Below are 15,748 nucleotides of genomic sequence, written 5' to 3'. Positions count from 1 at the left end.
GCCCTGAAGTCATGCCATTCCTGCAAGTTGTAATGCATTGCCTGAGAGGAGGAATGAGAGGGCTCCTAGGTCCCTCTTACATCATTTCAGCCTTTAAATGGGGGCCACAAATCCACTCTTCACCTTGCCCCAGCACACTTTGAGGCACCAAAATTAAATTGCATCTTACCTTGTCTTTGTATAAAAACCCTGAGCAGCGGATGAGCACTTGAAACAGCCTTGAAGAAGTTGTCATCATTATTAATAGGGAGAAGGTCTCCATGCACATCAGCATATCCGATCATCACTTCCAGGTTGGCTATGTGATGAATGTGAAGAATTAGTTTGTAGAAGTCTTCAAACTTTCCTGGCTTGTAGCGATCCAGGGAGAACCTTCTGAACTCTGCCCCAAACTGCAAGAGAAAACAAACAGAGCGTTTGCTGTCAAATGTCACCACAGCCCAATGCTCTAGCTTGGCATTTGAACATGGTATACATCACCTCTCTCTTTCTATGATGAATATAGTCACATATCGGTGCTTTCAAGTCTACAAATGACCTTTTAGGCCCTCACATTAGAATATAACCATGGCTACCAAGACACCACCCTGCTTGACAATAGATATGCTCAAGTCTGCCACCTTAAAAGAAAGTGTATTTTTTAAATATTAAGTTTTCATTAAATCCTCTAGAGGATAATTGCATTTGTAGGATTTAACTTTGAAGCTCCATCATTCATTATCATCATCTCAGGCATCCACAGAACCATTCTTCTCCGAAGCAGAAGTGTTCACTCTACTGCTTTCAAAAGAAGTTACTCAGCTATTCAACCAACCTTATAAAAATTCTTTGCACGTTTCCCATCAATACCACTAGGATCCCAACCACAAGACCTTTAAAGAAGTGTGGTATGTGAGCACACAGCTTGTTATTAGGAAACACACTCACTCTACATGCCCCCTGAATTTCCTGGTATCCATACAGGAGGAGGAAAGTTCCTATTCTAAGTTAGTTTTCATGGGTTTAATTTTTCTGTCACTCCACTGTTTTTTATTTTTGAAGCTTTACAGACCAGTAAGTGGTTGTTAAAAAGAAGGAAAAAAAAAAAGAAGAAAAAAAAAAGAGGGTGTGATTTGGCACAAGACAATTGAAAATGTTATAAATCAATGAAGTTATTTAAAATAAGTCAGAAAGTGATTGAGGGAAATATTTCAATGGACCTTATTTCTGATATTAGAAACCAAATATGCTATTAAGAACAGGAGGAAAAAAATTAGATTCTCTAACCAAGGAAATGAAGAGAGTGAAAACACAGGCATCTAGTTAAACTAAGTAGCTTAAATAATCTTTCTGGTACTTTTAATTCCATAACTCAGATTGTATAGTACTAGTAAACTACTGTTCACCAACTGAACCTCTAAATCATGCTAACTCACTCCTGAAAGCATGGAACCACATCCACAAATCCAAGAACAAGGAAGGCTGTGACTAGGATCTCATGGAAGTTCTCATTTGCAAAGTCAGTCAATACCAGGGCAAGAAACCAAAGGAAAAAAAACAAAACAAAACTAACAAACAAAGGAAGAAAAAAAAAATATTGAGAATTTTCTGTAGAGAAATTCTTCCTCAAAATGGAGAATGACTTGCTCAGAGATTCTCAGATGTTAAATCAACTTATACATGCAAGCCACTCTTTTGCTGAGACTAACAAAAGTATGAATCATCACCATAATCATCTTCAAGCAAAAAAAAACAAACAACCCTACTGGCCTTGGGTGCAAGCATGTTCTCAAATTACTTCCACAGTTATGAAAATCCCACTCTTCAGCATCAAAGCCTAGTTGCGATCATCTGAAAGCTTGTTTAGTCAAATTATGCTGCTTGTTTGTAATATTAACTGCTAGTTCCAGTTTGGATTTCAATTCAGAGTGCCCATCCAAATGCACAAAAGCTGAACAAACCACAGCTGGTTCCAATGGAGGAAAAACAGCCCTCCTTTGTCCTCCACCCCCTGCTCCTCTCCAGAAAAATCTGAGTGGCAACTTACTTCTGTTGACGTATTTCGAACTGAAAAAAAGCTTAAGTCTTTTTATTTGAAAAGTATCTTAAAGTTTTCTTTTTCTTAGATTCAAACAAGAAGCAACCATCTTCAAGTGACAAGTTTAACATCTGCGTGGTAAACTAAAGGGGCAGGAACAAGATCTTTGTAGGCTTTGCTTAGGACTGCATCTCCTGCTCCTGCACACCTGAACAGAAACAAAGGATTCCTTTAGTCAAAAAAGTGCCAGGCCAGGGTATTTGGATGCCAATCTCAGTAACCACTTGTTTACTGGACAGACTACTTGTTCAGGACCATTAGCATGCACGGTACTTGCAAGGAAGCGGATGCTGTGCAGTCTCTCCCCAGCCAGTACAACACCCATCCTACACAACCACCCGGACACCTGCCCGGCATGGTCCTGCTCGGCCTGACACAGGCGCCGAGGCACAGACAGCTCCCGTGCTGGGGCATCGCACTCAGCGGGAAAGCGACATGGGAAAGGAGAGAGGAAAGAAGCAAGGATGGTTATTTACACGTTGGTATGACCCAAAGTTCAGCTTAAGCTGCCACATGAGAGGAGGACAGCTGGTGAAAGGGCCAGGCCTCCCAGCCTAACCCCCGCGGGCACGCTAGACACGATTGTATCAGTGGAGCGTGACATGTGGGTAACAGGCCACCCACAGGGATTCAGCTGCAGACTTGGGGCGCTGAGGTCTGATGCGAACGCTGTGTAGTCAAATGAACTCGTCCACACGTTCAGCCTCAGGAAAGCCCAAGAGACAATTTCCTTCACCTAGGAACAGGACGACAAATGCAAGCGATTTCACTTGTGCTTTTTGCAGGACGCAGGCCTTTAAGGCAAGGGAGCTAGAAGGTGATTCTGCAGAGAGGAGTAGGAGGAGGGAAGAGTCTCTTCAAAAGAGATCTAAGCAGATAATGCAGATGACGTTTTGTTGTTTAAAGGTTAGTATTACTGTAGTAGTAGTTTAGCTGATTAACTCACCCCGTGCTTATACACAGGCAGCAACCATTGTCAACGGGTTTTTTCAGAAGAGGGGAAAAAAATGCTTCAGCAGTGACCGTTCATTCATCATCCCTAATGAGGCTGATAGAGAGTATCGCAGTAATAATAGGTTTTGCAGTACCGCACAGCTTGGAGACTGGGTGCTCTGCATTGTATTCAGCCAGGATTTCAAGATAACATCCACCACGTATCTTCCAGAAACTACAAATTCTGAGGGCTTTGCACAGATAGCCAAGATGACTATCTGCTTTCCTAAGCTACAAACAAAGTTCATCTTTAGTATATCCCTCCACAGAAAGAGACACAAGGACTGGTGTCTGCCAGCAGTCTCTGCCAGAACAATACTGTATTACACTGTTTGATAAACTAACAGTTTTAACAAGCAGAGTAGTTTTCCATAATGAAGTAAATGATTCTGACCTATTTATCTAATGCAAATACTACATTTACTATTGCAGAAGTCAGAGGACAGGAGGGTCCAAGGGGACTTAAAAGAATTTAGTCTGACAGAGCTAATTATGACTGAAAAAAAAAAACCTAGAAAGAACTGTACATTTGTTTCACAAAGAACAAGCTCTGTCCCAAGATCCTGCGAAGTATCTGCCAGCCACTATACTTGCTGTCTGCAGCTAGATGACAAAAAGCACCCAACAAAATGCTATACATCAAGCAGGAACCATGAGCAAAACCAGATGCCAAGAAAAATTATCAAAAAAAGAAAAAACAAAGTGTTCTGATAAAAGTTGTGTTAAAGAAGAAGGAAGTCACAGCTAGCTGACCAAAACGTACACAGGCTGACCAAGAGCAATCAACTGCTTTTTTTTTTTTTTTTTTTTGGCTAGGGGCGACCAGAGGTCAGAGGAGAGGAGGGAGCAGGATTTTGACATTTGTTTACTTGGAGGGCTACTATTTTGTGAAATTAAATGGAAGAGTTATTTGCAAGCAAGAGAGACCAACTTCTTCTTTAAATTTTAAGTTTCAAAAAGTTTACAGGGTCAAAAATGAAGCCCTATGTTTATGAGGTGCCATCCTTCTAGTTTATCGCTGGCTTTGAGTTCAGGCTATTGTAACGAGAAAATATCAAAGAGCAACATTTAGCAATAAACATGAATTACCTTAGCCACCTACTTCTCCCATGAAGTAAGCATCAGGAACAGAAACAAAAACAAACACTTTCATCATAGACTGTAATTTCAGCTTACCTGCGAGATTTTCAAAATGGGGAAGACCTGATCAGGGCTGCTTTATCAGTGAGAAGGAGCAGAGGCCAAGATAGAGGAGGAGGGAAGACTGAATGTAGATGGTTTTGTGCTGGCTGACTTCATCTGGGACTTCAGAGCTCTGCTGTCACATTCATGTCTGTGTTTCTCTGCTGTCACATTCATGTCTGTGTTTCTCTGTTCCCTCTTTCTCCTGCAGCCATGTCTTCCCCAGCTCACCCAGCACTCTCTTGCTCTCCTCCCAGTCTCACAGCGCTTGTCACTAGTGGCAAGATGCCACCAACCAAGCAGATGTTCTCTGCAACAAGCTCTCTCTTCCCCCCTTCAACCGCCTGTCCCACAGCAGCTCTGCTCCACCCCAATGATCAAGCCGGTGGGAAGTGTGGGATTTTGTGTTCTGCTCGGTCCCCTGCTCACCTCTTGCTATTTCTTCCAAGAGACAGTCACAAGAGCAAGACAGTCTCTCTTCTATTTGCCCTTCGTAGGAAGCCCATCACAGATACAATTTCACTACCTTCTCCCTCAAACTTTTTTCCTGATTGGCATGGTGCCATACTCTTACCCTTTTCCTTTGTATTCTCCCTTTTCACTCCCCCATAAAAATACAGCCATGCTCAGTATCTTCAATTCTTAGAATAGTTTATCCCCCCAAAGAAACCCAGTGGTTCCCCTTCTTTTTCATGCTTCTTGGGCACAATGCTTCATGTCTCTGCTTTTCATTTGAAGAACAGCCTTTGCAACCCCTCCAACCCTCTCCAGCAGTCTGTGAGGCTCAGTCCATGACAACACTTTTCTCTCTTCTGCATCTACTCAGAAGACAAATTCGGCTTCTTTGTCTGTCCCCATCACTCTCAGATCAACTTCTGTTCATGAGACGCACCTCCCATGCAAGCTCTTATTGATCTCTTCACAGATGCTCAGCTGCCAGCTCAAGGGCAACTTAAAGCTAAGCTTACCCTTTTCCCTGCTTCACCTACTTTCTTTCATGATTATTGGGCACAAGACCATTATACTGCCTTCCCCAGCACCTGTAAGTCCAGTACCACCCTTCATCCAGGCAGTTGCATATATCCGTATGTTAATTACCCAGAGCTTTTCTGCCCAATATCTTAAATCCATGGACACCATTCAGCTACTTATCTGCACAGCTGGACTTTGCCTTGACTGCTGCTCTGTACTTTTCCCTAGCTTTCCTAAACACTATTTTGCCTCACTACCACCCAACTATTTCTTAGTTGGTGGTAGTTTGTGAACATAGCTATTTTCCCAGCCTGTTCTTCTGAACTCATCATCCCTTTCTTTGCCACCCCTGCTCCAGCAGCTCCTCTCCTATCAGGTCACCTGCGTAGCTGCTTTCTCCCTACCATCTTTCTCAGTCAGCACTGCCTGCAAGCAGCACACAGTGCCAGCCTTCCTCACTGCATCAAGTCTTGATATTTAAACCCACAGTGCTGTTCTCCTTCAAGAAGCAGTCGTTCGCAGCAAAGCCTTTAAAATAAATCTTTGCCTTAAGTGGTTGGTCTACCTTTCCAAAAGCAAATCTCTTCCTTTTTTCTTCCAGTCCCCTACATCTCTGGGAACAAACCAAAGTCTGTTTGCAAAGGATGTAGACCAAGCTCATCCTGTATTTTCAACCGAGCACCACACACCCCCTCACACCACACAACTTTAGCACAAATACAGCACGGGATGCATACATCCATGGCATGTCACCATCAGCACAAGGGGGAAAGAACATTTGGCACCTTGCCACCCAGAGGGACAAAGGACCACTGAATCAGGAGGTCTGGTCCACGCTGCCAACAGCAGACAAACCCGTGAGCCTAGCTTCCTGCAGAAAGGCAGGCCTGCACTAGTACAGGTCTCTAGCAAGAACAAACCATTTTCTGAACACTTACTAAGAGAGATACCTGCATGGTTACAAGACACCTGTAACCAGTAAGGGCTCTGGCTGGTTGCAAACTTATTTAAGATCCTTTTAGTTTCCGCCAGAGGTTTCCCCATGAGCTCAGGGCTGACAACAGCTGCAGAGAAGTAATTTCATGCGCGCACACACCCCCCCCTAGTCAGACCTGATGGGGGACGGGGAACAGCTGTACAGGGTAGAAGCAGGAGGGATGGCCCCAGGCCAGGTGGCCCTGGGGCTGGTGCACCACACCCTGCCCCAGACATTTCTGCCTCAGTTAACTTCAGGAATTTCCAGTGGGAATGGGACTACCTCTGTACTGAGAGATTTTGCCTTCACTTGGAGGGAATGTCTCCAAAGGTACATTTCATCTTTAACTTCTGGCCTGCATTGTAAAGGTAATTAGGGGCAAGCAATCAATCCTTGGAAGAGCGTTTCTTGGTTACTAAAAGCTCAGATTAAGTGCACGCAAAGTCTTTTACAAAGGGAATGATAAGGGACTACTGAGGAAAGCACTATTAATTGCACCCCTGAAGAACTCCTTGGAGGTGGCTAGTCCTGCAGCCTGCCAGACGGAGCCTCCACAGGTATTTTAACCTCACATGGGAGACATTCCTTTCTGACTTGGCTGTAAACAACTTTTCAACTTTAAAGAGCACCTCGGCAAATTAAAGGTCCATTGTTCAGTGTCTTTAGAACTGTTTCAGTGTGGCGAGACTAAAATTCAGAAGGCTACTCACATAAGACAGAGTGGCTGGATGAAGTTTTAAGCAGATCAGAAATGCCCAAGTTACTAGGCTAAAAATTATTATGAAAGCAAAGGTGAGAACCTGGAGGCAGGATCAAGAATAGGAGAGTATGGGAGGTGCTGAAACACAAGGTAGCAGCCCTAGCCTTCTGGTCAATGCATCGTAGGGCTACTGATAACCATCCGGCTAGCACAGCTAGCACCCAAGCCTGTAACAGATTACTAACTTTGGGAACACTGTCAGAGGAACTACCATCTTTCAGTAACGAGATTTTGACTTTTTTTTTTTGTTACGCAGGACCTGAGACTATAACCCTAGCACCAGAGCATATCCTCCTCCATCCCATGCTGTGTGAAGCCAGGTAGCCCAAAGCACATGTCCCAGCCTTCCCTGTATCTCCTACAGGCGCTACTGCTCACATAGTGCCAGAGTATAGGTCAGGGAAGACAGTTACACTGTGCTGGTGCTTATTGCAGCTGTCACCTGAACAAAACTATCGCAAAATGACTTGTCTGTGCAACACCTTTTCAGCTGAAAAGTCTGGCTTCTCTTCTGTGAAGGGCAGCAAGCATGCACGGGACTAACTGTTGTGGCTCAGCTGCTGCACGGCAACTTACACTGGGGTCACTTTCTCTCAAGTCACCTAACCATTTAAAGACAGCCTTAAGTTTACTAGGTACGACCGCTTCAGAAAGTCATCCTACTACGAAAAACAAAGATTTGTAATAACAGAGGAACCAGGAGTTTACTAGATGCTATTTAGCACATCAGAATAAATACAATACCTGCTGCCAGAAGCTCAGCAAACTGGGAGGGAAAGGAACAGGGGCAAGATTTCTTAAAAGATTAACGTTTACAGTCTCTTTCTCTTGACACATTTTGCAACAATCCAGACCCTCTCAAGTTGCTATTGCTGTGGCATCCTGTCTTCATTTGAGAGGGAGAAGCATTGCGGTTTTCTGAGTCCGTGCCACATTTGGTTTGCATATAATCAAATATGTTTTGAAGCTCAAAACCAGAAGTTAAATCAGCTGGTTACAGGGCTTTTCACTGCACTTATTTTAGTTTTATTCTAGGTATGACAAGTATGACCTTAACTTGGAAGAATCTGAAGTACTGCTTAAAAACTTAAAGCAGACTTAAAGTCTGTTTTAACATCCTGTAGGTTTAAAAAGAGTGATGCTTTTTGATAAATTCTGAAGTGTGCTACACATGGAAAACATTTCTTAAGACTTCAGAAAGCCTGTAAGACTTCAGGGTTAGAGTGAAATCAAAGTACAAAAGGCTGGAAAACACAATTTGTAGACCTCTCTCACTTAGTTAACACCACACAGAGAAGAACCAGACCTTTAAAATCTCTTTACAGGGGACTGGTAAAAGCAAGTTTGCTCTTACCGCTGTTGCTACAGTTATAACACTGCTTGATGTTATACTTTATACCTTTCAAATACACAATGTGTGTACATACACTGTAATAGCTAAACAGTCATGTGGACATGCAATACGGCTAAGGTGTCTGAGCAGTATCAGCAACTCTTGGAGCGGGAGGGAAGGGGAAAAAGGATGTGAAAGGTTTAAAACAGCTAGCTTAATGTAACAAGCACAGGTACGCTCCTCCTAAGAAGAGGAGACGACACATGAGCAGGACAAACCACCCACAAGCTGTTTGGATATTACATCAATCTAGCAGCTGGGCAGGCTTGCTGAAGCGCTGACTTCTACACTCGCCCAAGACCAAAACACATCATTTTATCTGCTAGCGACTTCATAAGAGCACAGAGCATAGCTGATCCCAAACACGCTCTCTGTCTTCAAGGTCCAGAACAGTATCACGTCTATACCCCACATACATCAAAATATGACTGAAAATTTATTAAAAATCCATTTGCAGCATCCATCTGAATACCAACATTTACTGGAACAAAGTCAAAACAGGATGGGAGAAGAGGAAAAAAAATATGGTTATAGTTAACTGGATATATTTATCTTAATGGGTTTGTTTATAGTAGTAGGATGTTAGTCACATTACTGTTAATTTGTAAATCAGTTTGTAATGCAAGAAAACATGACTATTAATAAGGCAGAAATGTCACAGTCAGCACTTGAGTCAGGTAGCTGCGTTTTTATAATCCTCAGCCATCATCAAAAGTTCCTGTTGTTCAGCAACAAAAAGGGTTTTTTTCCAAAGGACTATTTTTCAGGGAACCACAAGTGCATTTACCCACTTTTGAAAACATGAAAATGAATTCTTACTTGTACATACAGATTGCAGGAAATAATATAGTAGCAGTAGTGAAATATTTTTCTGCTGCTTTTAAGCCAAAAACATAAACCTGTCAGTTTCAAAGTGCAAAAAACCTACACTTTCACAAAAAATTCAAAGGGCTACTATTTAAAGGCCTGAGGCAATCTTATACCTCTACTATTCCAGAATATCCAAGTGACTGGAAAAGAAATACACGCTTGGGCTGATAGCTACCCTTCTATTTGAAAAGCTATACGTACAATTCAAGGGAAAAAAAAAAAATCTCTTTTCACTCAGAGCAGGACCAGAGAAGATTTGCTACATGGAGCTATAATTAAAGAGAAGTCCCACCATTAATGTAGGAATTCCTATTTTAAAAGTATTTGTTCTTCTGTAGACTTACACTCATGGAGAAAGAGGCCTGCAACCTCTCTGTAAAGCTAAGGAGAGAAAAATGAAACATAGCTTTGGGATCTCGTGGCCACAAGAAGGATTCTTAACAAAACAAACAAAAAAAGCCCCACACATCACATGCGCTGGAGCTCTTGGTAAAAGGGAGAAGAGAGTGAGAAGGGGTCATCTGGAAACCTTTTTCAGAGATTAGAGGCAATTTCTTCGGAGGGGACAGATACTTCACTTGTCACCCAACAGGGGAAAGGAGCCAGTGAGTACTAGACACATGAGAATACACAGTTGTTTTAAGCCAGCAAGATAATGTGTTTTCAGAGCCTGTCTAAAAGGGCTGAAACATTAATCCTGAGCTACACAGACAACACCTAGATAAGAACTGAGCTTCTAATGTATTCTGTTGTGAAAGACAGGAGTAGAGGGATAAGGTGTAATTACAATTCAATTAATATTTTCCTACGATATGTGCCAATTTCTAAGCAGGTTTCTCTTTATCCTTCCGCTTTCCTATCTAGCAATAAGCTTTTAAGTGTTTTGATTATAAGGCCAGCTCTCAGGGGAGGAGACAGAGGAAGGGAGGAAGCACGGAGCCTGAAGGAAGACAACTTCTTAAAGCAGAAGACTATAGCAATTCCCATCACTGCCATGTCTGAAAGCAGGGGTGTGCACAGATGGCTGAAGCTCTGTTTTCCTCTTCAGTATTTGCTGCAACACGGTGATTTGAGAGGCTTCTGCAGCACCTTACAGTCGCCCAGAGAAAAACCGACCTGACGTACACCAGAAGGTATTACACAGCGCCACAAATCTCATCTTTCTGCAAAGACACGTAGCCAAAGAACACATCACTGCGAATGTTCCCACCGGGTAGTCACAAGGCATTAAAATATCCACGGACACAAGCATCAGGAGCTGAAGCATGCTGCTGGGCCACGTTCCCAGCAGGGGTGATGGGTCAGGCTAGGTCCAGGGAAGGTACAGGCTGGTTTAGACCAGCTGAAATCCGATCGTCCACAAAGCTCACACGTCTACTGGACAAGGAAAGAGAAATACCACTTGCAGTTTTTGGACCTTCAGCACAAGAAGGATGTTGAAAAACTGGAGTGAGTTCAGCTACCAAGATGCCCCCTCCCTCCTTCTCCCTCCTCCTGCCCCCCCCCCTTTTTTTTTTTTACATAATCCTCTGACACACATCAGGAATCTGAAAACTTAAGGATACTTGGGGATTGCCAGAGGAGTGTCTTACCCAGTATGGTACTAAGGATCTGACAAACTTTCCCCTTCCAATAATCAAGGGCAGAAACCAACTTTCAAGAACTTTCTTTTGGAGAACAGGAAAGAAACTCAGGAAATCCAGGAAAATCTTGGTCAGTTTTCACGGGAGCCATTTCTGAATCGTGCCTAATGCAACACACCAGCTGGATGGTGGTTTATCCTTAAGGAAGGAAACACCTGGTTATCGTAACAGAGGCAGGGATATCAAAAACCCAACGTTTGCAGACTATCGCCCATCCAACTCCCCACAGCTATTTTTTCCAGAGCTCCTTCACATCCAACTCCATCTTCAGAGAAGGAGAAAAGCTATTTCACGCCGTTGTGTAAAAGCGGCGCTCTCTCACACCCGGCTCCTCCGCTAAAAGGGATTCCACCTGCCCACGGCCTGCCACTTCCCCAGCCTTTGAAAAGCCACCCAAGAATCCCTTGATCCCCTGCCAGCAGCATGCCCTGGCGCAGAGGCTGAGCGGCACCCACCTCCGCTCACCTGGCAGCCTGTGCTCTCAGGCGATAGCTGCAAAATCATGAGTTCTCAGACTCAACTTTCAAGTTCTCAGGCAAGTCCAGACAGGCCTCGTACTTACAAAACACAGGCAACTAAATGTTTAAAAAGCTGACTACATACGGCTACCAAAAGCAGCATTATTGAATCTTTGTGTTTACCCAGCCTTAGATAGTCCACCCGTATCTCTAGATGATCGCAGCAGGACAACCCAGTGATCCACAGGGACAAGACAGGCAGCATCATAACTGACCCTACAAGATTACCATGTTTTAGCAAGAGGTATAAGGTCTTTATACAGTACCTTGCCAGGTACCATTGGCCAGAGCTTTTCACTGGATCTACTTCTAACTGTTGAAGAGTAACTCCATGAAAGGGAACCTGCGAGCTTTACAGACAAAAGAAAACCATCTTGCAAGGTCAGTACCAACCTCTGTTTGCCAACAACCTGCAGCAGCCTGCTACATAAACAGTCTAGATGTTATTGCGCACAAATCACACTAACAGTATAACCCCACCAGCACCAGGAAATTCAACAGCACAGCCTCCACTGACCCACGCTGCATGTTAATGGATCACCACTGGGTGTAGGCCCTCAGCAGGATATTTTGAATTTAGCCTCTATTTTAAGTTTCCTTCCAATGCAGTACAGTTCTCTAAAGCAACTTCTGGGCCATCAGCAGCGACAACCCTGAGCTACAGAAGACCTCCACTAAACCCCTCCCACCCACACAAGTTTATTTTCCCTCTCTCCAGAAATCCGCAGTCATTCGTACACTTACAACCTCCCTAAATCACTCTGTGTCTATACAACTACGTAGGATTCACTTACAGGATTCCTGCAGCTGTAAAGGAGGCTATGAGCTGTTCATTATAAGGTTGCTTTTTAATTGTTAATAGAACAAACTCAAGCTATGGCAATATTAAAGTAGAAGAGAGAGGATTAACTTAAAAAAAAAATTCTTATCTGTGGTCAAGGTTTTAGTTTGAAGCTCATACAGTGCATGGGGTATAACTCAGTAACTAGAAAACAGGATTGGGAGCATTTGGGGGCCACAATGAATGTTGTGGGCCGGTTACACCCTAGAAGCAGTACAAACTGAACCAAAACTTCGCAGCAATCGAAGCAGGATGGAACCTTCCAGGCCAACTGAGCCCCTTCAAGTGGCAACAGGAGGTTAGGAAATAAGGGCCTCAACCTGCATTTAAGGTGCCACGTTTAGAAATGATTGGAGAAGCCCTTGGACATAAAGTAGTTCTCCCACTGAAGCCATCTGACCATCCTCAGGTCTACGTGTTGCTCAAGGTTGTTTGATCTGAATGCAAATATTAACAGCAGCAAGGGACAAAAATGGGGAGCACCGAGCAGCAAGTCCCAAAGACATCGCCTCCAATACCATCTCAGCAGGTGACCAGGGCTGTGCACAATTCCAGGACATGCTAATGTTACTCCGTACTCTTTTCAACTTACGCATTGCCTACGCCTTTTCTGTTGTATGTATATAAAACAGAGGCTTCCAGGGACATTTCTCTGCTTAATGCTACTTATTTTTGCACACAGAGGTGGCAAGGAAGATTCTGATGTGCTGGTTCAACCAAAAGCGACCAGAGCCTCTCTGAAGAGAGCTCAGCAAGACCAACCATAGACACAGCCAACTGATATCATCATTTTAAGAAGCCGAGCTCCGGCAAACAGCTGTTTCCGCACATGACAGCCCTGCAGATCACAACTCCTTCCCCAACAACACAAGCGTGCAAAAGCTGACTGGCTTATGGCGGGTGCCGGCACCCCTAGGTAACACCTGGTAAAACAGCCACGGGAGGGTGAAGCTTCCCGCAGGCCTCGCTCTGGCTTCTCCGGTTCGGATCTACAGCAGGATTGCGGCGCTGCCAGCACCGGACGGGGGGACCCGGCCCCTCTCCCTCCCGGTCCTCCGCTCCTCTTGCCAAACCGCGCCCGGGGACCCGACCCACCACCCCGCAGATGGCCGAAGCACCCGGGCGGCGTGCTCCCGCGGCTGCGGGGGGCAGGAGCGCCCCGGGGGGCGGCACCGCCTCCGGCCTCCCGCCCGCCCACCGGCGCCCCCGGCCCGAGCCCCAGCCCTCCCGCCAGGCGAGGCGACCGGCGCCTTCCGAGCTGCCCCACAAAGTTAGCGCCGAAGTCCCCGCGGCGAAACAAAAGATCGAGCGGGAGCGCGGGGCGCAGGGCCCCCGGCGCCCGCCCGCCCCGGCCCCGCCGCCGCCCCGAGGGCGGGCGGAGAAGGGTCGCGCCGCCGCCGCCTCACCCCGGGCAGCGCGGCTCGCCGGGGGCGAGGCCGGGAGCTGCGCCCAGAGCGGGGATCCCGCCTCTCCGCGGGCTGCCGCCAGCCCGTCACCGCTCTCCCGGCTGCGGCTGGGGCACGGCTCCGGCAGTATCGGGCGGGGAGGGGGGAGGGGGGGCGGGTGAGGGATGCCGGGGGGGCTCCATTCATTTTCGGGATAGCCCCCGGGAGCGGGCCGGGCAGGGGCGCACGCGACCGCCGCCGGTCGAGGCCGCGCCGCGCTCTCCTCACCTTACTCTTCACTTCCACCGCGCTGCACTCCAGATACCGCAGAGTCTGAGATTTGTTGAAACTCCGGTTCATCTTCCCGGCCCCGCTGCCTTCCCCCCACTCCGCGCCGCCGCCGCCTGCCTGCCTCCCGCCCGCCCGCCGCGGGCCGCGCGCCCCCGGGACGCCCCCGCGAGCCGATCGCCCCGCGCGCGGCAGGCGGCACGCGGCGCCCCGCTACCGCTCCGCTCCGGCCACTTTGTCCCGGCGCGCCAATGAGAGCGGCCGCTCCGCTGGGCTCGCGCTCCGGCTCCCAACAGCCGCGCGCCCGCGGCTCGCGGCGGGCGGGCGCCTGGGCCGGCAGGCCGCGCCCGCGGCCACGCCTACCCTCACCGCTTGGCCCCGCCCCGCCCGCCGGCGCCCCGCCCCCCTCGGCGGCCGCGGGGCTCCGGCGCGCCCCGGCCCCACGCGTGTGCGCGGCGCGCGGCTGCGAGGGAGGCGGGGAGGTGGGCGGGGCCGAGGGCGGCCCCGGCAGAGCCGCCGCGCGGCGGGAATGGCGGGGGGGGTCGCCCCCGCTGCGGTTAAAGCGAGCGCGGGCACTCGGGTCGGTGCGGGGCCGGCCTGCCCTGCGCACCACCCCCCCCCCGAGGACGGGCGGTGGCCGGGGCGGGGGGGGGGCTGCTCGGCCGCCGCTTTGAACCATTGCCCCGAAGGGCTGGCAGTGGTGCAGGTGCAAAAGAAAATCGCTGTATTCCGGGGCGGCGTTAGGCCCCGGCACAGGCGGTGAGCGGTCCCGCTGCCGAAATCATTTAGGGTGCGGAAAGTACACCCGAAGTAGCCGCCGGACCGTGACGCGCCGGGTGCCCCCGAGCGCAGGGGTGCTCGGAGGTGCCCGTCGTGTGCCGCGGAGACCCGCACGAACTTTCCGGGCAGCGCCGATTGTTCGTAAAGAGTGTTGGGCTCTGGAAAGTGCTGCAAGTCATTAATTTGAGACCACAGATCTCAGGTTTTGGAGGAGAGTTTCCACCACTCCCTCGATGAAATAAATGAGTGGACTGCCTCCCTCTGCTAGCAGCCCTTATTAATTAGGTAGGTTATTAATTTGAGAATCTCGAAGGATCTTCCTTCTTTCCGTCTTTTGCCAAGGACCTTTATAATTCAAACAGACCTTTTCCCTTCAGTCAATTTCTTTTAGTCACTGAGAGTCTTCGGCAGCGGTATTTTTTCCTACACGGTCCTGCCCAAAACATCACTCGTGACGTAAAGAAGCTGAGGACAAGGCACAGACCTGTGCAACCAGTTTTCTACTGCTCGACATCCCCTAGGATCGTCTGCCCATCTAAGGAAGGAGCATAAAGTCCTAGCAGACGTGTCGGATCACCCATCTCCCCTTCTCCAGACCCGCTGGGCAGGTGTCAATGGCAGTGACGGAGAATACCCATGAATTGAGGGGCAAAAAAAGAACCGAGTTGACTTTTCATGTGACTCCAAGCGGGAGGATCAAAGCATATGCCCCAGCTACAGCGTATTGGAAAATGGATCTCAAATGAACATTTGCCACATGTTCTGGGCTTGCACTGTATTTGGAAGGCTTGCTGTAAGTTAAACTGGAAAAATAAAGTCTAGAGAGCTGAGAAAGGAAATGTTTGAATGAACTTGATCTTTCCCTCTTTTTGTCTTAGCATGAGCAATGCAGTGGCTTCGCTTTCCTGCTGTGAGGGCCAAGGTCGAGCTGCGGAGATACAGCATCCCCGGGGTGCTCAGGGGCTGAACATCCCTTTTGGGATGTTTCCATTCAAAGATGGACCTTGAAATCCAACAGCTGGATCCATATGGTTTAGCGGTTCAACATCTGGAGCAACACGGCCAGTTCA

The 15,748-nt window shown here is 47.5% G+C and overlaps 1 protein-coding gene across 1 annotated transcript in view; it reads right to left on the bottom strand.

The window, feature by feature from the left end:
* Window positions 1-13,980, bottom strand: part of PARD6G (par-6 family cell polarity regulator gamma) — a 69,460-nt gene extending 55,480 nt beyond the window's left edge. Inside the window, exons 1-2 of the mRNA XM_076330126.1 lie at window positions 13,899-13,980; window positions 170-392 (exon numbers count right to left, since the gene is read on the bottom strand). Coding sequence (XP_076186241.1) covers window positions 170-392; window positions 13,899-13,970 — 295 coding nt within the window. The 5' untranslated portion in view covers window positions 13,971-13,980. The remainder of the gene's footprint in view (window positions 1-169; window positions 393-13,898) is intronic.
* Between the last annotated feature and the right edge of the window lie 1,768 nt (window positions 13,981-15,748).

This window comes from Aptenodytes patagonicus, chromosome 2 (assembly GCF_965638725.1).
Source record: "Aptenodytes patagonicus chromosome 2, bAptPat1.pri.cur, whole genome shotgun sequence".
Taxonomy (NCBI): domain Eukaryota; kingdom Metazoa; phylum Chordata; class Aves; order Sphenisciformes; family Spheniscidae; genus Aptenodytes; species Aptenodytes patagonicus.
Note: the sequence above shows the minus strand (reverse complement) of the source record. Positions and strands in the feature narration are given on the sequence as shown.